This window comes from Bufo bufo, chromosome 4 (genome assembly GCF_905171765.1).
Source record: "Bufo bufo chromosome 4, aBufBuf1.1, whole genome shotgun sequence".
Classification (NCBI taxonomy): Eukaryota; Metazoa; Chordata; class Amphibia; order Anura; family Bufonidae; genus Bufo; species Bufo bufo.
Window position 1 is genome coordinate 284,389,301 of NC_053392.1, and position 23,308 is coordinate 284,412,608.

At 42.7% G+C, this 23,308-nt stretch overlaps 1 protein-coding gene across 1 annotated transcript in view; it reads left to right on the forward strand.

Moving 5' to 3' along the window:
- DDX43 (DEAD-box helicase 43) overlaps positions 1 to 22,969 on the forward strand; it is a 162,207-nt gene extending 139,238 nt beyond the window's left edge. The window contains exons 14-17 of the mRNA XM_040430038.1: positions 7,665 to 7,803; positions 9,074 to 9,161; positions 20,044 to 20,193; positions 22,906 to 22,969. Of these exons, the coding sequence (XP_040285972.1) occupies positions 7,665 to 7,803; positions 9,074 to 9,161; positions 20,044 to 20,154 (338 nt within the window). The 3' untranslated portion in view covers positions 20,155 to 20,193; positions 22,906 to 22,969. The remainder of the gene's footprint in view (positions 1 to 7,664; positions 7,804 to 9,073; positions 9,162 to 20,043; positions 20,194 to 22,905) is intronic.
- Positions 22,970 to 23,308: the final 339 nt, after the last annotated feature.

Genomic DNA, 23,308 nt, shown 5'->3' on the forward strand with positions numbered 1-23,308 from the left:
ACATTAGTGGCATGTTAGCAATGAGACAACCCCTTTAAGGAAGTTGAAGCTAAAAAATCTGAAAATATTACATCTTGTAATATATCCTGTTTACTTGTGTTGAGTGAATTGAAGCATCCAAAGTTTAGGAAAAATTCAATTTGCCACAAATCCTAATTTCCTCACACTTTGTGGTTACAAATTAGTGTTTTTTTATTTTTTTTCTAAAATGTCAGCTACAAGTGTTACAAAGTGAAAGTAAGAAGCCCAGGAACGCAAGATCACCCATAATGCTGTGCAGCCATCCAATCCGTAGATGGCCATCTCCTGTGATGTCACAGCCCTATAAAACCCTCATCCTGCGCGGTCTCTGGCATTTCACTGTGAGCTGAGCATAGGGAGAGACATGAAAAGCACTTATGCTTTAGGGACCGTGTTGCAGAAAACTGTTTAACAAAGAATATTTGAGAGGGAGAGTGCAGGGAGATCCGTAGTGAGAGTTTTTTGATACTGTAGGGAGAGTATAGGGAGACAGCAGGGATGCTGCAGGTTGAGTGTAATCGCCACGTGCATCTTGTCCAACTGCTGCCACATTCATAGTTAATCTGTTATTTTACGCTGACTTACTTTGTGTCAGACTCGGTATTAAAGGGATGTCTAATATCTTGCTGCGTGCATCTTGTACAATGGCAGCAGCATTTATAGTTAATCAGTTATTTTATACATAGACTTAGGTTACATTCACACGACCATATTTGTTTTGTGTTCTGCAAATTGTGGATCCGCAAAACATGGATGCCAGCCAGCCCTATGAGAGATATGCCTATTCTTGTCTGCAAATGCAGACAAGAATAGGACATGCTCTATCTTTTTTGCGGCCCCATTTTTCTCTTAACTACTTTATTGGCGCTGCCTCCATTTCTTGATTTTATTCCACTAAGGAGCCATTTGGACACAGCTCTTGCAGGGGCACGCACAGGTTTTTGGCTTTACTGAAGGGAGGGTTGGGCAATATACTGGTATAACTGATATACCGCGGTATTAAGAAATGGGCGATATCACCGTTTCTTAATTACTGCTGTTTTTTAGTGACGTCATAGGGGCAGTCGCACTTGAGTGCTGACTGCCTCTAAAAAGTCGGGTGCACATTACAGCAGTCCCTCCCTCCCCACTGTGACGCCACTGGCCACCATTGAGAGTATTAAGGGAAGGGGCTGTGAAGCTGCTGCTGCGCCACCAATGATTAGAATACTGAGGAGGGCTTGGGGACTGTGGCCACTGTGCCACCAATGCATAAAATTAACCCCTAAATACAAATGCCGCACCTGAGGGGTAATTGACTCAGTTCGCTGGGATCCCTGTCATTGAGGCCGGGTGCCGGCTGTGTGATTCAACCGGCACCCGCTGCCTACATTTGTATTTAGGGGTTAATTAAGAACCCCCCCACCCTCCTTAGTATTCTCATTGGTGGCAGCTTCCGATCGTAGCCCCAGCCGTGAAATCGCGAGGCTCAGATTGGTTACCATGGCAGCCAGGACGCTAGTGAAGCCATCCAGAGCTGCCATGGTAAGCTCTCTGATGCTGTGTGCACAGGGCAGCAGGAACAGTGTAAAATCCTATTCACCCTAATAGATCTCTATAATTCCAGATGTTTTTTAATTGTAAAAATTAGAGCTTGCAAAGTATGTCACCTCTTCCCAGCCCTTATGCAACGTATTTTTCGCCTTATAAGATGCACCCGCCCCCCAAAGTGAGGGGAAAACGGTAGTGTCTTATAGGACGAATACAGGGGGAAGGGGAAAACAATGGCCGTTGTTTTGCATGTGGCCAGTATATAGCAGGCTGTACTGCATAAGGACAGCAGCCTGCGATGTACTGGACATCTATCCTGGCGTGTAGGGTACCTCCTGAGGGAAGAGCCAGGCGCTTCTATGTGGCATGGACAAGGGGATAGCCTGGCCGGCAGCGCTCCTGTCCATCTGCAGCATTGAGGATGTAGGCGGTGCGCTGCTCGGCACGCTTCATTTTCACTTCGGCCGCACAGTAAAGGAGGAGCGCCACTGCAATCAATGAATGAGCCAGCAAGATTGGGGTTAATGGGACTCATTAACCGCCTCCCGACCGCCTAACGCAGGGATGCGTCCTGCGGGCGGTCTGTTTGTTCCTCATAGACGCATCGGTGCGTCATCTCGCGAGTCGCGAGATTTCCTGTGAACGCGCGCACACAGGATCGGAAGGTAAACTAGCTGATCTACAGCCTGCCAGCGGCGATCATTCGCTGGCAGTCTGTAGATCCGATTTTTTCCATATCACCATGACGGCCACAAGGAGATTGACCCATGACCTCTGTGGGGGCAGGAAACAGAGAAGAGGTTAAATTGCCCCCTCCCACCACCACACCTCAGTGTTCCTGTCCCCACTGTGGCCAGGGTCAGAGAAGAGTCGTGGCCAGGGTCAGAGAAGAGTCTCCCTGCGGGCTGGCAGGGAGATGAAGATGGGAAATTGAAGTGTTTCCTACACCCTTTTTTATTTTTATTCTTCTCCAGGAGGGTCTGAGGACGGTCTCCTGGTTTACCTGAAGCTCAATCGGAGCTCCCCCAGTCCGCTGGCGGCCGCGTGCTTATGCTGGACTGAGGGGTATCGAGAGGACTCGCTCTGGCTGGTCTGGAGCCTGCTCCCGGGCCGCAACTTCCTCCTCCCCGGTGGGTTGGGCTGTGCAGCGGCCAGCGTGTGCGCACGCCGACGTCACTTCCGGGTTCGGTCATATTACGCAACCCGGAAGCACAAGCGCAGAAGGCAGAGTTGTTTGAATAAAAGGCGGGACGGCCACGGAACACTGATCTGAGGTCTGTAAGTACCATGTATACTGTCCCTACTACCAGAATATGTCAGGTCCCGATCCTCAAACTTCCCAGTTCCCGCGTCTCAAAGAGGCCGGGGGTACTATTCAACCCTATTTTTAGTAAAAAAGGAAGGAGACTTTCGAACTATTATAAACCTGAAACAACTGAACAAGTTTATTCTTTACAGGAAGTTCAAAATGGAGTCTCTGAAATCAATAGTACCTCTGATAAAGCTAGGAGCATTTATGTGCTCGGTCGACCTGAAAGACGCTTACTTGCATGTTCCCATTCACCCAGATCACCAGAGATACCTAAGGTTTGCGATCCCAGACCCTTTCAATCAGATTCTCCATTTTCAATTCATAGCGCTACCCTTCGGGATTTCAGCTGCACCAAGGCTGTTCACCAAACTGGTGATAGAAATGATAGCTCCACTCAGACAAGAAGGGTTAAATATAGTGCCGTACCTGGACGATTTCCTAATTATAGCAGACTCAAAGGAGCTCCTACTGTCAGACTTGGAAATATTTTTATCCCATCTGTCACAGCTAGGATGGATTGTGAACAGACCCAAGTCTATGTTAGTACCATCCACGAGGGTGAAGTTCCTAGGGGTTACACTAGACTCCCTAACACAGTCGACCTTCCTGCCACAGATCAAGATCCAGTCTCTGGTAAGCAAGGTGAGGCACTTTCAACACCGGAAAAAATGCTCAGTGAGAGAAGCGATGAGCCTTCTCGGCCTCCTAACCTCCTGTATGCCTTCAGTCGCGCAGGCTCACTGTCGGGTGATACAGAATTGGCTATTGTCCCAATGGAACAAGAAGGGCTCTCTAGATTTCAAGCTTTCCCAGGGGGTTCCATGGATCAAATCGCCATCAATAACGATCTTCATGGATGCCAGCAAATCTGGATGGGGAGCGAAAGTCGATAAGGCTTACTTCCAGGGAACTTGGAAGCCTCACATATCTGTCCAATCCTCAAATTTTAGGGAGCTGTACGCGGTAAGGGAAGCTCTACTTTCAGCCAGGCAGCTGATAAGAAGGCAGCATGTGAGGGTCCTATCGGACAACACGACCGTGGTCTCCTACCTGAAACACCAGGGAGGTACTTGATCAAGGAGACTCCAGAATATCACAGAGGAAATTTTCTCTTTTGCAGAGAAAGAGCTAAGATCTATCTCAGCAATGCACCTAAAGGGATCCCAAAATCTAGAAGCGGACTTTTTAAGCAGGCAAAAGATAGATCACACAGAATGGGCTCTGAATCAAGAGGTCTTCAACATGCTAACCCAGAGTTGGGGACTTGCTACAATAGACCTTTTTGCAACAAAAAAGAATACGAAATTACAAACATTCTGCTCCCTAAATGCGGGAGACCATCCTTGGAGAATAGATGCCTTCTCTCTGAAATGGTGTTGGGATCTAGCGTATGCATTCCCTCCAATGCCTCTCATCCCGAGGGTCATTCAGAAGATTCTGGAAGGGAGAACCACAGTGATATTGATCACCCCGTTCTGGCCCAAGAGGAGTTTGTTTGCTCTGCTCCTGAGACTGGCAATAGACGACCCGGTGAGACTCCCACTCAGAGGGGACATCCTATACCAGGGTCCTTTACTACATCCTCATCCGGAATTCCTGAAACTCACGGCCTGGATCCTGAGGTCTCCATCTTAAAGTCTCAGGGCCTGTCGGACAAAGTCATAGCCACCTTGAAATGCTCCAGGAAAAAGGTGACATCTACGATGTATTTGAAGATCTGGAAAAGGTTCTGCTCATGGTCAGGTGAAAAGAATCCAAACCTTGAAGGGCCTAACATTCAAAAGATTCTGGAGTTTCTACAAAATGGGCTTGAACTAGGTCTCTCTCGATCTACCTTAAAAGTTCAGATTTCCGCATTAAGCGCTCTCTTTGATACCAACCTGGCAGACCATAGATGGATTAAACGGTTTATAAGAGCTGCCCGTAGACTTAGACCGACCTTGAGATCTCGCACCCCGACCTGGGACTTAAATCTAGTACTCAATAACCTTATGTGTTCCCCGTTTGAGCCGTTGGAGAACTGTTCAATTAAGTTACTTTCATTTTAAGACCGCTTTCCTTATAGCAATTACCTCCGCTAAAAGATTAGGAGAGATTCAGGCTCTCTCTATTCGTGAACCATACCTTTCCATGACTGATAAGATTGTGCTAAAATTAGACCCAGGTTTCCTGCCAAAGGTAGCCTCAGATCGCAACAGAGGCCAAGGGATCTTTCTTCCATCTTTCTTCAACAATCCTAAGGATCAGGAGGAAAAGAAATTTCATTCCCTTGATGTTAGACGTACAGTCCTTAAATATTTAGAGGCCACTAAAGATTTCAGGAAGTCTGACAGCCTGCTGGGAAAAATAAGGGATCCAGGGTCTCAAAATCCTCCATTGCAAGATGGATAAAGGACACCATTACCCTATGCTATAGGAATCAAAATCTGGATCCTCCATCCAATATTCGGGCACATTCTACCAGAGCTGTATCCACTACTTTTGCTGAAAGAGCAGGGGCTTCCCTGGACGATATATGCAGGGCTGCCTCCTGGTCTAGCATTCACACATTTGTGAAACATTACCGCTTAGATTTATCTGGAACCTCTGGCCTCTCATTTGGTCGGAAGGTTCTTCAGCCGTTTCCCCCCCCCCCCCCCCCCCCCCCATAAGAAGTAATTTTATAACTCTCCTTGTGGCCGTCATGGTGATATGGGAAAACCGAAATTAGACTTACCGGTAATTCAGTTTCCATGAAATCACCATGACTGCCCGTATATTCCCTCCCCTTTTTTATGAAGTTTCACCTTTATTTCTCCTGCTATGAAGTAATACAGGGAAATACTAATACATTTCTGGCACTTGATATCTTTGGAACACTGAGGTGTGGTGGTGGGAGGGGGCAATTTAACCTCTTCTCTGTTTCCTGCCCCCACATGGGTCAATCTTGTGGCCGTCATGGTGATTTCATGGAAACTGAATTACCGGTAAGTCTAATTCCGTTTTTTTAACCCCAGAAAGGTATATCAGACGCTGTTTTGTTAACAGCGTCTGATATACCTTCTACCTTGTATTTTTTGTCACAAGTTAGTGGAATATGAGACTTTGTAAGAAAAAATAAATAAATCATTTTCCGCTAACTTGTGACCAAAAATAAAAACTTCCATGAACTCATTATGCCCATCAGCGAATACCTTAGGGTGTCTACTTTCCGAAATGGGGTCATTTGTGGGGTGTTTCTACTGTCTGGGCATTGTAGAACCTCAGGAAACATGACAGGTGCTCAGAAAGTCAAAGTGTGTAAATAAATTTTTTTGCACCATAGTTTGTAAACGCTATAACTTTTACCCAAACCAATAAATATACACTTATTGCATTTTTTTATTTTTTTATCAAAGACAAATGTATATAGAAATGTAGTTTTATTTGAAAAATTTTACAACGGAATGTAAAAAATGTCATTTTATTTGCAAAAATTTCGGTCAATTTTTATTAATATCCAAAAATGTAAAAATGTCAGCAGCAATAAAATACCCCCAAATGAAAGCTCTATTAGTGAGACGAAAAGGAGGTAAAATTCATTTGGGTAGTAAGTTGTATGACCGAGAAATAAACCGTGAAAGTAGTGTAGTGCAGAATTGTAAAAATTGGTCTGGTCATTAAGGGGGTTTAAGCTAGGGGAGCTGAGGTGGTTAACCCCACCTTTTTGTTCAAAATATTTTTTTTCCTATTTTCACCCTGTAAGAGCTCATTTAGATGGCCGTATGCTTTCCGCAAAAATGCGGATCCGTTTATTTATTTTTTTCGGACAGTTCAGCATGTCCGCAAATAAGGATTGCATTCCGTTTTTTTGCTGATCCATAGACTTCAATAGGGCCATGTCCTGATTTTCACTGAGAAGTATAGGACATGTTTCATTTCTTTGCTGAGCCATGCAATGTAAGAAAAAGGCCCCATAGAAGTGAATGGGGCAGCATCTAATCCGAAAAAAAACGGATCCGCGTTTTTGCGGACAGCATACAGCCGTCTGAATGAGCCCTTAAGCCTAGGTGCATCTTATGGGCAGGTGCGTCTTATAGGGCGAAAAATACAGTAGTTTCCCAAAAAATATTTAACGCTTAGGGAGAATATTTATGGTCGTCAAATCCTGCTGCTTTGTATCATGCTTAGGCTGGGTTCACATCATGTTTTCGCCATCTGTTTAATATTTACAAAAAATGTATACGTTAAAAGGATGCCTCAGATGCCATACAGTGGCATCAGTCACCATAGAGTTCCATTCTAAAAAAATTCATAAAAAATACACGTGTTGGTTTTTTTTTGGGGGGGGGGGGGTTTACCCCAGACTCTGCAGGATGGAAAGCGTGTATACTTCAAATTGATGGCAAAACGTGATATGAATCCACCCTTACATTTTTATTTTTATTTTTTTCCAAATCCATCCAGTTATTTATTTATTTATTTTTCAAACAAAGTCTTAAAAACATGAGAAACACAGAATTTTTTATTTTCATTTTTGCAAACGCAAAGGGGGAGATTGATCAAGACTGGGGTTCACCGCCGGAGAATGTGCTTAAAGCGAATCTGTCACCATGCTGCAGGTAGCATGTTATAGAGCAGGAGGAGCTGAGCAGATTGATATGTAGTCTTGTAAGTTACTCATTAATATCTGTGCTCATTCTGAGCTTTGAAGTCCAGGAGGCAGCCCTATCAGTGACTGACGGCTCTCTCTGTATACACATATAGAGGGAAATAAAGTAACATACCTTTTAGAAACCTTGCTTTTTCACAATCTTACATAGGCAACTTTTTTTTCTTCTAGGGAGAGTAAGAATATTAATAGCTACTGATTTAGCGTCTCGTGGATTGGATGTGCATGATATCACCCATGTTTTCAACTTTGATTTTCCACGTAACATTGAAGAATATGTCCACAGAGTTGGTCGAACCGGGCGGGCAGGGTTAGTACATTTGTTATTACAAAATAATAGTATCTGTTAATGACTCCATTTATTTTTTCACCATCAGTAGCAGAGTTGCACAGACCTATATACAGACACACAAAGGTGGATTAACAGTCTTATGAAAATCTGAAATGATTAAAGCTAAAATTGGATTGGTTGCTATAGACTACACTTTTATCATGGACTAGATTGAATAATTATTTTAATAAATGTATTCCTAAAGAACTATGGTCTTCTTGCAACAATAAGGTGATCTTCATGCCACATCCTTTTTGCATACATTCAGATTGTATGTGTTGACATACGGTTTTTGATTATTTTATTCTTTCTTTTTTTTTACTTCTGTATGCAGTACAGTAGTCAGGTTGATCCTGCAAAAAATGTGCGCATGCAAATGTATACTTTACAGTTTACCTATTGTGAGTGTCTGGTGCTTTATAGGCAGGATTGAAAGAGCAGAAACAAGGCGTATGCAGACAAATAGTGCTGTTGGACTCCAGTAATTGTTCAAGGAGGCACAAAACTCGTAAATTACTTTCTAGGAATTGTCCTCTAGAGAGCTTCAGCCACTTGGTTTCCATGTCTGGTCTGGCGCAGCTCAGTTGAATCACACTAAAGGTTAATGGGGTCATTTATCAAACTGATGTAAAGTAGAACTGGGTTAGTTGCCCATAGCAACCATTCCACCTTTCATTTTCCAAAGGATCTGTCAAAAAATGAAGGTGGGATCTGATTGGTTTCTATGGGCAACTAAGCCAGTTCTACTTTACACTAGTTTGATAAATGACCCCATAAGTATTTATAGAACTTTGGTATTTATTGCTTAAAACCACGTGTTTCCTGCGTGGACCGCGCACCTGGTCAGGTCAGTAACTGTTGACCTCACCAAGTGTGTGGTTTGTGCGCAAAACGTTTTGTCCTTAATTAATAAACACTGACTGTGATTAGACAGTGCTGGAATGCAACAATCCAGTTTGTACCATATGTATAAATGGGCAACGTATGCAACTGTTTTGCATATATAGGGGATAATAAATTCACTTATACACACTGGGAGCATTTTTACGTGTGTATGCCGAATCTGGACAAAGAAAGATGTGAACAAAGCTATACGGTCCATTTACGTGGGCGATAAACGGCCTAATGATTTTTCAGATATTCATTTGGCTTTGATCGTTAAAATCATTGTCATAAATGGGCCCTTAGTCTTGACCCAGCATACGGTCTTGAAATCAACCAGTTTGTGATATCACGTTTACCTTTTTAGTCGCTCAGGTGAATCCATAACATTGGTGTCTAGAAAAGATTGGAGAGTTGCAGGAGAACTGATAACCATTTTAGAACGGGCAAGCCAAGTAAGTTTTATATTTTTGAACCAGTTTGTATTTTTTGTGTGTGTATATGTATGTATGTTTTTTGTATGTATGTATATACTGTGCCTTGAAAAAGTATTCATACCCCTTGACCTTTTCTTCATTTTGTTCACGTGATGCCCACAAACTTAGTAGTATGTGTGAGAAGTGAAAAGAAAATGATACATGGTTTTCAAAATATTTAATAGGCAAATATATGAAAAGTGTGGCGTACATTTGTATTCAGTCTCCTGTACTCTAATACCCCTAAATAAAATCCAGTATGATCAATTGCCTTCGGAAGTCACCTAACTGGCAAATAGTCATCCTGTGTGTAATTTATTCTCAGTATAACTACAGTTGTTCTGTGAAAGCCGAAGAGATTTGTTAGAGAACATTAGTGATAAAACAGCATCTTGAAAACCAAGGAACACATGAGACAGATCAGGGATAAAATTGTGGAGAAGTGTAAAGTAGGGTTAGGTTATAAAAAAAAAAAAAATATCCCAAGCTCTGAGCATCTCACAGATCACTGTCCAATTCATTATCTGAAAATGGAAGGAGTATGGCACAACTACCACTCTAGACTGACGTCCACCTAACCTAAACATGGCCGTCCACCTAAACTGAGAAGCAGGTAAGCGGTCCGTGGTCACTCTGGAGACGCTGCAGAGATCCACAGCTCAGGTGGGAGAATCTGTCCACATGACAACTATTAGTCGTGTACTCCAGAAATCTGGCCTTTATGGAATAGTAGCAAGAAGAAAGCGGTTTTTGAAAGCAAGTCATAAGAAGTCCCGTTTGCCACACGCCATGTAGGAGATACAGCAAATATGTGGAAGAAGGTGCTCTGGTCAGATGAGACCAAAGTTAAACTTTTTGGCCTAAATGCAAAATGCTATGTGTAACAGAACAAACCCTGTACATCACACTGAACACACCATCCCCACCGTGGAACGTGGTGGCAGCATCATGTTGTGGGGATGCTTTTCTTAAGTAGGGATGGGGAAGCTGGTCAGAGTTGATGGGAAGATAGATGGAGCTAAATACAGGGTAATCCTGGAGGAAAACATGTTAGAGGCTGCAGAAGACTTGAGACGTAAATGTTGTGCCGATTCACAAGAAAGGTAGTAGGGAGGAATCGGGCAACTATAGGCCAGTAAGCCTGACATCAATAGTGGGGAAATTAATGGAAACCATACTTAAGGAGAGGATTGTGGAACATCTAAAATCCCATGGATTGAAAGATGAAAAACAGCATGGGTTTACTTCAGGGAGATCATGTCAAACTAATCTTATTGATTTTTTTGATTGGGTGACTAAAACAATAGATGGCAGAGGTGCAGTAGAGTAGACATCGCTTATCTAGACTTCAGTAAGGCTTTCGATACTGTCCCACACAGAAGGCTTATCAATAAATTGCAGTCTTTGGGCTTGGACTCCCATATTGTTGAATGGATTAGGCAGTGGCTGAGGGACAGGCAACAGAGGGTTGTAGTCAATGGAGTATATTCAGACCAAGGTCTTGTTACCAGTGGGATACCTCAGGGATCTGTTCTGGGACCCATATTGTTTAATATCTTTATCAGCGAAATTGCAGAAAGCCTCGATGGTAAGGTGTGTCTTTTTGCTGATGACACAAAGATTTGTAACAGGGTTGATGTTCCTGGAGGGATACACCAAATGTAAAAGGACTTAGGAAAACTAGAGGAATGGTCAAAAATCTGGCAACTAAAATTTAATGTTGATAAGTGCAAGATAATGCACCTGGGACGTAAAAACCCAAGAGCAGAATATAAAATCAGTGATACAGTCCTAACTTCAGTATCTGAGGAAAGGGATTTAGGGGTCATTATTTCAGAAGACTTAAAGGTAGGCAGACAATGTCATAGAGCAGCAGGAAATGCTAGCGGAATGCTTGGGTGTATAGGGAGAGGCATTACCAGTAGAAAGAGGGAGGTGCTCATACCGCTCTACAGAGCACTAGTGAGACCTCATTTGGAGTATTGTGCTCAGTACTGGAGACCATATCTCCAGAAGGATATTGATACTTTTGGAGAGAGTTCAGAGAAGAGCTACTAAACTGGTACATGGATTGCAGGATAAAACTTACCAGGAAAGATTAAAGGACCTTAACATGGATAGCTTGGAAGAAAGACGAGACAGAGGGTATATGATAGAAACTTTTAAATACATAAAGGGAATCAACAAGGTAAAAGAGGAGAGAATATTTAAAAGAAGAAAAACTGCTACAAGAGGACAGTTTTAAATTAGAGGGGCAAAGGTTTAAAAGTAATATCAGGAAGTATTACTTTACTGAGAGAGTAGTGGATGCATGGAATAGCCTTCCTGCAGAAGTGGTAGCTGCAAATACAGTGAAGGAGTTTAAGCATGCATGGGATAGGCATAAGGCCATCCTTCAGATAAGATGGGGCCAGGGGCTATCCATAGTACTCAGTATATTGGGCAGACTAGATGGGCCAAATAATTCTTATCTGCCGACACATTCTATGTTTCTATGAGACTGGGCAGAGGTTCCCCTTCCAGCAGGACAGTGACCCTAAACATACAGCCAGAGCTACAATGGAATTGTTTAGAATAGATCAAAGCATATTCATGTGTTTAGAATGGCCCTGTCAAAGTCCAGTCCTAAATCCCATTGAGAATCTGTGGCAAGACTTAAATTGCTAATAGTTGGAAAACACTGCGTCAGTGGCTACACCAAAACTGAAAAAACTTATGGCTAGGTGCTCTACCCAGCGACTCTAGATGTACATTAGATGTATTGTGACGTCCTCCCTGTCACTGATAAGTAAAAAGGAAGATTGTCAAAGCTGGAAGTAAGTTCTGACATATACAGTTGCTGATCTCTTGCGATACTATATCGCTTATCACTGGGATGCCCATTCATGAAACAGTGTGAACAAACTTGGACCATTTAGAACTTTGAAGTAACTGCTCCCCCTACTGGACATTAATGGGATTTACAGTGAATACTTTATATTCACATATACTGTGACTTCACTTCTGTCTTCGGCGCAGTGAGGAATCCGGCACCAGGAGCGCATAATTCACTCACTGCGCCTGCGCCGAATACAGAAGTGAACGGCGCAGGCTCGGGATTTCGTCTGCGATGCAGGGAACAGTGACATTGATCAAGAGGAGCGGGGCGGGCAGAACAAGGGACCTGGCCTGGATAAAGCGTGAGTAGACTAAGCCTCTAGGTGCTGATTTTATGCCCACATAGCACCTAGAGGCTCATTAGCATATTATAAAAGTGCTTATTTTACAAAAACGGCGACAGGGACAAATGTTAGAAACATACTGTTATGTAGTGCTGACATTAGCGCATCGCTAATGTCAGTCAGCTACATAGCAGTATTTCTGGTGGTAGAAACCCTTTAACATTTTTTATATATATAAATTTTATATATAAAAAAAATATTTTAATTTTCCTGTTTTTCCTATTTTTCTTAATTACATTTTTATCCAAGTTGATCAATTTGCGGACTGCTAATCGCTGGCACTTAATAGAAAATGCCTATTCTTGTCCGCAATTGCGGACAAGAATAGGACATGTTCTATATTTTTCGGGATCGGAATTGCGGATCCGCAATTCCGGATCCGGGCAGCACATCGTGCTGCCCCATAGAAATGAATGGGTCCGCAATTCCGTTCCGCAAAATGCTCTCCATCCAATCTGACTGCGCTTGAGCTATTTTGCAAAGAAGAATGGGCAAAAATGTCAGCCTCTAGATGTGTAAAGCTGGTAGATGCATATCTCAAAAGACTTGCAGCTGTAATTGCAACGAAAGGTGGTGCTACAAAGTATTGACTCGGGGCTAAATAGTAATGCACGCCACGCTTTCCAGACTTTTATTTCTAAAAAAAAATTTGAAAACCATGTATCATTTTTGTTTCACATCACACATACTTAAAACTTTGTGTTGGTCTATCACATAAAATCACAAATAAAATACAGTGGGGCAAAAAAGTAACTTAAAAAGATGAGGGGCCTGTAATTTTCATCATGGGTATACCTCAAATATGAGAGACCTAATGAGAAAAAAAAATCCAGAAAATCACATTGTCTGATTTTTAAACAATTTAATTGTTAAATTATGGTGGAAAATACGGTAAGTATTTGGTCAATAACAAAAGTTCATCTCAATACTTTGTTATATACTCTTTGTTGGCAGTGACAGAGGTCAAACGTTTTCTGTAAGGGTACTTTCACACTTGCGGCAGGACGGATCCGACATGCTGTTCACCATGTCGGATCCGTCCTTCCGCTATTTCGCCGGACCGCCACTCCGTCCCCATTGACTATAATGGGGACGGGGGCGGAGCTCCGGCGGTGCACGGCGAAAGCCGTCGGACTAAAAAGTCCTGCATGTCCGACTTTTTAGTCCGGCGGCTTTCACCGTGCTGCGCCGGAGCTCCGCCCGGCGGCACGGCGAAATAGCGGAAGGACGGATCCGACATGGTGAACAGCATGTCGGATCCGTCCTGCCGCAAGTGTGAAAGTACCCTAAGTCTTCACAAGGTTTTCACACACACTTGCTGGTATTTTGGCCCATTCCTCCATGCAGATGTCCTCTAGAGCAGTGATGTTTTGGGGCTGTTGCTGGGCAACACAGACTTTCAACTCCCTCCAAAGGTTTTCTATGGGGTTGAGATCTGGAGACTGGCTAGGCCACTCCAGGACCTTGAAATGCTTCTTACGAAGCCACTCCTTCGTTGCCTTGGCGGTGTTTGGGATCATTGTCATCCTGAAAGACCCAGCCACGTTTCATCTTCAATGTCCTTGCTGATGGAAGGAGGTTTTCACTCAAAATCTCACGATACATGGCCCCATTCATTCTTTCCTTTACACGGATCAGTCGTCCTGGTCCCTTTGCAGAAAAACAGCCACAAAGCATGATGTTTCCACCCCCATGCTTCACAGTAGGTATGGTGTTCTTTTGATGCAACTCTGCATTCTTTCTCCTCCAAACACGAGTTGAGTTTTTACCAAAAGGTTCTACTTTGGTTTCATCTGACCATATGACATTCTCCCACTCCCCTTCTGGATCATACAAATGCTCTCTAGCTACCTTCAGACGGGCCTGGACATATACTGGCTTAAGCAGGGGGACATGTCTGGCACTGCAGGAGTTGAGTCCCTGGCGGCGTAGTGTGTTACTCATGGTAGCCTTTGTTACTTTGGTCCCAGCTCTCTGCAGGTTATTCACTAGGTCCCCCCGTGTGGTTCTGGGATTTTTGCTCACCGTTCTTGTGATCATTTTGACCCCACCGGGTGAGATCTTGTGTGGAGCCCCAGATCGAGGGAGATTATCAGTGGTCTTGTATGTCTTCCGTTTTCTAACAATTGCTCCCACAGTTGATTTCTTCACAACAAGCTGCTTGCCTATTGCAGATTGTCTTCCCAGCCTGGTGCAGGTCTACAATTTTGTTTCCATAATGGAGTTCGGAGTGTGACTGTTTGAGGTTGTGGACAGGTGTCTTTTATACTGATAACAAGTTCAAACAGGTGCCATTAATACAGGTAACGAGTGGAGGACAGAGGAGCCTCATAAAGAAGAAGTTACAGGTCTATGAGAGCCAGAAATCTTGCTTGTTTGTAGGTGACCAAATACTTATTTTACCGAGGAATTTACCAATGAATTAATTAGAAATCCTACAATGTGGTTTCCTGTATTCTTTCCCCCCATTCTGTCATAGTTGAAGTGTACCTATGATGAAAATTACAGGCCTCATCTTTTTAAGTGTGAGAACTTGCACAATTGGTGGCTGACTAAATACTTTTTTGCCCCAATGTATATATAAGCCTGTGGGTGTAATGTGAAAGGGGCATAAATACTTTTTCAAGGCAATATACACACAGTACATTGTGGCCTTGTGCTAAAATGGTAAAAAAAATAATAATCAAATTTTCCTCCATTGATCTGCACTCTATATGCCAAAATGAGAAAGTGAAAACAGAATTTTAGAAATTCGCATGGACATATGAGAACATTATCTTCAGTACATTGGAAGATATCACTGTTAGAAATCGGGATGCAGTGAATGCAGCTGAAAATAAAAGTAAAATCATGTTTTACCCACATTTATTCCCGACTCTATTTCTAACAGTGATATCACCTGCTTATCTTGGGCTAATGCTGTCATTTTGAAAGCCTGGAATACCAGCTTTCAAACAAAACCAGGTGCTTCTAGCTGCCTGTATTGTAATTGGCCTAAGTGTTTATATTATACATGACTATAACCCCTGTCATGCACAGGAATGCACCTGTGTACTTCATCGCATGGGTGTATACTTAAGGATGCAGGGGGAGGGGGGTTATAATCACATTTATTAAACACTTAGGCCAATTACAGTACAGCCTCTGGACAGTATTTTTATTAATGTTACTATAACCCCCCTTTATCACCTATAAGTGTGCACCCATGTAGTACATGGGTGCATACTTATGGATGAAAGGAATTAGTCATATTTATTGTCTAGGTCGGCCCCGGAGCTTCCCTTTATATCCTGGAAGTCGCTCACCCAGGAAGTATGGTATATGGTTGACACAGTCCAGGGAATAGCACTCGGCTCTGCATTCAAGGGCAACTTGAAGACCAGTGACATTCACTCCCTACTTTGTAGCAGCAGCACACATGGCCAGACGGGAGTAAGCTGATTGGTGGAGGCAGCAGTTTCCGCGTTTGCTCACCACCAATCAGTGTATTATTCAGGGCGGCAGAGGAGAAGGAGACTGTCTCCTTCTGTGCCTTGGAGCGGACCTCAGCTATGAAGTGCCAACTTGCGGGCTAGTGGCATTCAGCTTCACTGAATGCTTCACTGCTGCCGCCGACCCCACACTTCAAGGTCCAGGCTCACTTCTTTTTTTTTTTTTAAAGTGTGTCTTATAAATGAAAAATAGGAGTTGTTTATTATAGAAAAATGCTTCTTCCTCCAATTTATCACAATAGTAGAAAATCCACTCTCCAATTTGTGCAAAAAATAGTTTTTGTTTTTTTATTCCATCAGCAACTTACAATGCAACGTTTTGACTTAAACAAGGCAGTTGAAACGAGACACATCTTCCACTGCCTCTGAAATGATCAATGACCCTCAACTCACATTAACATGACAGTAAAAAAAAATAAAAAAATGCCCATATAACGGCCGTTTTCAGAACAATTACAATCTATGGGTGTATTCACATGTCTTTTTAATGGTCCTCAAATACTGGATGTCAAAAAATGACATCCTATCTTGTCTTTCACCAACCAACATCCCCCATATAATTGAAGGGGACCGTTTTTTAATGGCCGTTTTTCAGAAAGTCATCGGTGAAAAAACAGCCATGAAAAAATGACAGTTTAGACATTTCTAATTGCCTTTTTTTACACTGTTATGTAAATGTAGCCTAAAGTAAGTCATCTATTTTGTTTTGCATAGTAGCCGTTTTTTAAGAAGCACATCCAGAAACCCATATCTCCAGAACAAGGCCAAACTCTAAGTTCAGAGAGAAATTTATTCTTATTCACCTTCTTAAAAAAAAACACCCACACACTAATGTATGTTCTGTTCCAAACTTCAAAAAAGCAAAATTTTGCCAATTAAGAGAGGCCATAGGCCTAACTAACTGGGACAAAGTCCTAAAAAATAAAAATACAGCCACTAAATGGGACATTTTTAAAACTATCCTAAAATCTAATTGGGAGAAGTACATACCTTTTATGGGAATAAATGGTTAAGGAACAAGAAAAAGAAAATAACAGTGTGGATAAATAGAATTGTAAAGAAAGCAATAAATGACAAAAAGAAAGCCTTTAAATCACTAAAACAGGAGGGAGGCGCGCAAGCATTGAAGAACTGTAAGGAAAAAAAATATGTAAAAGACAAATAAGAGCAGCCAAACTAGAGACCGAGAGATTAATTGCCAAAGAGAGTAAAACTAACCCTAAATTGTTCTTCAATTATATAAATGGTAAAAAGTATAAATCTGAAGGTGTCTGCCCTTTACAGAGTAATGAGGGGCTTGTTGCAGAGAGTGATAGGGAGAAAGCAAAGCTATTAAATATATTTTTTCTCCACTGTATTCACTAAAGAAAATAAACTGTCAGATGAAATGCAGAATGTAAAAGTAAATCCCCCATTAAAAGTGCCGTCTGACCCAGGAAGAAGTACAGCGGCGTCTTAAAAGGATTTAAATAGACAAATCGCTGGGACCAGATGGCATACACTCATATCCTAAGAGAATTAGGTAACGTCATAGCCAGACCCTTATTTCTGATATTTACAGACTCTATAATGACAGGAAGTGTTCCACAGGATTGGTGCATAGTAAATGTGGTGCCAATATTCAAAAGGGTCCAAAAACAGAGCCCTAAAACTATAGGCCGGTAAGTTTAACATCTGTCTGGTGTTACACAGGAATACGCAAATAGTAGTTGGTATGCAATTGTTTATTATCAAAGATGAAAAATATATTAAAATAAAACAAAATCTAAAATAACATTGATTTTATATTGTTTTATTTTAATATATTTTTCATCTTTGGTAAATAATTGCATACCAACTACTATTTGCGTATTCCTGTGCAACACCAGATAACTGAGTGCCCTCCAACATATACATTTATATAACTATTGATCAGTACGACAGTGGGTGTGTTGAGTGTGCACCTATACCGTAGATCAAGGTTGGTAGAGCCACCACAATCAAATTATTATAAGTTTAACATCTGTTGTGGGTAAACAGTTTGAAGGTTTTCTAAGAGATGCTATCTTGGAGTACCTCACTGTAAATAAGTAAATAACGCCATATCAACATGGCTTCATGAGGGATCGGTCATGTCAAACTAATTTTATCAGTTTCTATGAGGCCCCTTGCAGACCAGCGTTGGTCACGCTGCGAGTCTGCATCGCAGCTCCCGGCCTGAACTCTCAGCGCTGTCGGGGGTAACATAGTATATTATATTGATTTATGATGCTTTGTAACCCTTACAGTTCTGGAATGTATTGGTAACACTGGCATAATGCTGCCAGTGTTGTCCAATACATTCCTGAATTGTAAGGGTTACATAGCATCATAAATCAATATAATGCTATGTGACCCCCGGCAGCGCTGGGAGGTCAGGCCGGGAGCTGCGATGCGAACTCGCTGCGGGAGGAACACTTGTCTGCAAGGGGCCTGAGGAGGTAAGTTCTAGACTTGACAGCGGCGAATCAATGGATGTCTTATATCTGGACTTCTCCAAAGCATTTGACACTGTACCACATAAAAGGTTAGTATATAAAATGAGAATACTTGGACTGGGGGAAAATGTCTGTATGTGGGTAAGTAACTGGCTCAGTGATAGAAAACAGAGGGTGGTTATTAATGGTACACACTCAGATTGGGTCACTGTCACTAGTGGGGTACCACAGGGGTCAGTATTCGGCCCTATTCTCCTCAATATATTTATTAATGATCTTGTAGAAGGCTTGCACAGTAAAGTATTTTTGCAGATGACACTAAGGCTACTTTCACACTCGCGTTTGGTACGGATCCGTCCTGGATCTGTACAAACGCTTCCGTTCAGATAATACAACCGCATGTATCAGTTCAGAGCGGATCCATTTGTATTATCTGTAACATAGCCAAAACGGATCCGTCTTGAACACCATTGAAAGTCAATGGCGGACGGATCCATTTTCTATTGTGTCAGTGAAACTGATCCGTCCTGACACAAAGAAGCGTTTTGGCGTCCGCCTCCAGAGCGGATCGGAGGCAAACTGATGCATTCTGAACGGATCCTTATCTATTCAGAATGCATTAGGGCAAATCTGATTCGTTTTGGACCGCTTGCGAGAGCCCTGAAACTGATCTTACAAACTGAATTCAAAACTCCAGTGGGAAAGTAGCCTGAACTGTGTAAATAATTAACCCAGAAGAGTACAGTATACTGCTACAGATGGATCTGTATAGACTGGAGGCTTGGGCAGAGAAGTGGCATATGAAGTTTAACACTAACAAATGTAAGCTTATGCACATGGGGAGGAATAATGCAAGTCACCAGTACATACATACTAAATGGTAAAACACTGGGTAACACTGACATGGAAAAGGACCTAGGAATTTTGGTGAACTGCAAACTAAGCTGTAGAAACCAGTGTCAGGCAGCTGCTGCCAAGGCCAATAAGATAATGGGTTGCATCAGAAGGGGCATAGATGCCCGTGATAAGAACATATTCCTGCCACTTTACAAATCACTAGTCAGACCACACATGGAGTACTGTGTACAGTTTTGGGCTCCTTTGAACAAGGCAGACATGGCAGAGCTGGAGAGGGTCCAGAGGAGGGCAACTAAAGTAATAACTGGAATGGGTGGACTACGGTACCCTGAAAGATCATCAAAATTAGGGTTATTCACTTTAGAAAAAAGGCGAGATCTAATAACTATGTATAAATATATCAGGGGTCAGTACAGAGATCTATCCCATCATCTATTTATCCTCGTGACTGTGACGAGGGGACATCCTCTGCATCTGGAGGAAAGAAGGTTTGTACACAAACATAGAAGAGGATTCTTTACGGTAAGAGCAGTGAGACTATGGAACTCTCTGCCTGAGGTGATGGTGAGTACAATAAAGGAATTCAAGAGGGGCCTGGATGTATTTCTGGAGTGTAATAATATTACAGGCTATAGCTACTAGAGAGGGGTCGTTGATCCAGGGAGTTATTCTGATTGGAATCGGGAAGGAATTTTCCCCCTAAAGTGAGGAAAATTTGCTTCAACCTCAGTTTTTTTTTGCCTTCCTCTGGATAAACGTGCAGGATAACAGTCTGAACTGGATGGACAGATGTCTTTTTTTCAGCCTTATAAACTATGTTACTGTGTTACTATAGGAAGTCCCGCAGGAACTGATAGAGATGGCTGAGAGGTATGACCAGTTCAAGAAGAAGAAAGACGGCGAGAGAGACATGCTTCCCCGTAAAGGGCGATGGCGTGACAACTAAGTCATGTATGCCATGCCATTTTTGTAGCAATCATCTAAGGTATGCTGCTGTTCTGCTTTTACAGTAATCGCTTTCAGACTAGTATATGTCAAAATACTTCATGTTAAATCAAACCACAAAATTGCATAAAATTTTAAATTGTAATCTGATGTAGCCTTTTATGAACAGCATTTTTTCTCCAGTGTTTGATGAACACCCAGTGCTATAGTTCAAAAATCTAAATAAATATGGGGTCATTTATCAAACTAGTGTATAGTAGTACTGGCTTAGTTGCCCATAGCAGCCAATCAGATTCCACCTTTCATTTTCCAAAGGGGCTGTCGAAAATAAAAGGTGGAATCTGATTGGTTGCTATGGGCAACTAAGCCAGTTATACTTTACACCAGTTTGTTAATGACCTCAATAGTTCACAAATCTAAATACATAGAGAACCGAGAAAAAGAAGTTTGGTAACACACTCGGGGCTGACTTTATTAGGCATAAAAGAAAAAGAGGGTAATAGCCAGCTCACCTCCGATGTCCAATGTAGCGGTGCACGGGGCGGACTCAAGCCAGTCCGTAAGGTGAATTCAGTTAAGAAAGAAAGCTCCAGCACCAGGCGTAGACGTTTAAGAATTCCCAATCTTTATTCAGCTATGTTCCATATATATATATACAGCAATCAGTGGCACCAGCTCCCGCTTATTCCCAGAAAATCAACGCGTTTCGAACAGTAGTGTTCTTAGTCATGATCTGAGGTGTCTGACATGGTCGACATTGAAATAAAGTCCTGCTCCCATCCCTCCGCCTCCCAGGAGGAGTTTTGGAGAGGTGGGTTGGACACAGAAACAATCAGGTCCATGTGAGGCTACTTTCACACTAGCGTTCGGAGCAGATCCGTCTGATGTTTCATCAGACGGATCCGCTCCGATAATGCAGACGTTTGCATCCGTTCAGAACGGATCCGTCTGCATTATTACTTAGAAAATTTTCTAAGTCAAAGTAGCCTGAGCGGATCCGTTCAGACTTTACATTGAAAGTCAATGGGGAACGGATCCGCTCGAAGATTGAGCCATATAGTGTCATCTTCAAGCGGATCCGTCCCCATTGACTTTCATTGTAAGTGTGGACGGATCCGCTCGCCTCCGCACGGCCAGGCGGACACCCGAACGCTGCAAGCAGCGTTCAGGTGTCCGCTCACTGAGCGGAGGCTGAGCGCTGGCAGGCGGATGCATTCTCAGTGGATCCGCCTCCACTGAGAATGCATTAGGGCCAGACGGATGCGTTCGGGGCCGCTCGTGAGCCTCTTCAAACGGAGCGCACGAGCGGACACCCGAACGCTAGTGTGAAAGTAGCTTGAGACACCTGCACAAACATATTCACCCGTGGCATAAAACATACAACCTAGCATTAAACAAACTTACAATTTGACAATTTTAACTCTACCTTCTAGTTTGGTTCTCAAATTACTCTCCTTTTAGCTCTATGTACAGGCTAAATTCTTAATAATAATATGTAGTCTTCACACTGCATATTGACATGATTGTGGATTTTAGATGCTTATGTTCGCCTTCATTTTCATAGCATGATTTTCCAGTTTCACTACACCAGGGATGGCCAACCTGCGACTCTCCAGATGTTGCAAAACTACAACTCCCAGCATGCCCAGACAGCCTACAGCTATCAGCCTACAGCAGGGCATGGTGGGAATTGTAGTTTTACAACAGCTGGAGGGCTGCAGGTTGGCCATCCCTGGTGTAGCTGGCCAGCCCTTTACTACACCCTAAAGTTGCTCTATTGGATTGAAATATGTTGGCCACCAAAGCCATTGCATTCTTGTTAGGTTTGTGAAATGGATGTTACTATTTTGTAGCAGCCGCATCCTCCATTCATAATGACGCCCCCCTCCTCATGTTGATTGACAGGACCAGCCAATGCGCTCGTCCTCTGAGTGGCCCTGTCTTCGTTTTAAATCTCGCGCCGGTCTTCAGTTGGCGCGGGCGCACTGAGTGGAGGACGCTCGCTCGGCCGCTCCATCCTCAGTGCGCCTGCGCCGGGTGTACATGTGACGTCATCGGCGCAGGCGCACTAAGGATGGAGCGGCCGAGCGAGCGTCCTCCACTCAGTGCGCCAACTATAGACCGGCGCGAAATTTAAAACGCAGACAGGGCCAGTCAGAGGACGAGAGCATTGGCTGGTCCTGTCAATCAACATGAGGAGGGGACGTCATTATGAATGGAGGATGCGGCTGCTAGCAGCAGGTAGCCGCCCTACCTGCTGCTAAAGAGGTAATTTGCATATTATAAAAGTCAGTTTTTTTTATATAACTACTGAACCAAACTGAGTAATAGCCCTATATATTGAGAAATCGCAGCATAAGGATTTTAAGGAGACAAAAAAATAATGATGAGTTTAGTGGAGTGACAGAAGCCCTTTAACTTGAGTCTTTCATTCATCTAGAGCTGTGTATGATTAAAATGTCCCCTTAATTTTTTGAGCAGTATATTTAGGAGTTCACATGGTCAACAGCAGTGCCCACATGACACTTGATGGCAAAGAGATGTATACAGTACATTTAAAATTCTGAGCCCACCATAGTTTTAGCAAGCTCTTTCCTAATGGACAATGGAGCCTAACTGTTCTTCATGCTACATGTTCTCCTGGGGATAATCTGAAAATTGTGAACTAGTCTTGCACATTATTGAGCATTCGATTAAAGGAGGTTCTGTTGAGATTAACCCACATTTCTCCATTTTCCTTTTTTCTCTACAGTTTGAAAGATTACGTCTGAAAAGATGACTGCTTTTATTGAGAAAAATTGATAATTGAAACACCCTGGTTAATATAATATATTTTATTTTCATGTAAAATCTAAATGGGTCTCTTGAGTTTAAAAAAAAAAATATATATATATATTTGATATGCCATAGACACATCACAGATTTTGTACGGTGTGGGCCTGAGTACTGAGAACCCCACTGATCGCTAGAATGAGGAGAGAGAAGCACTCCCTTTGCACTTTCCTCGTTGCAGGAGACATGCTCAATAGAAAGCCTATGAGCCCATCTAGATTTCAATCTCTGCAGCAAGGAGAAAGCGCGTGATACTCGAACGCTTCTCTCCCCTTGCGATTGATGGGGGGGCCTCAGCACTCAATCTTGTGACGTATCAAAAG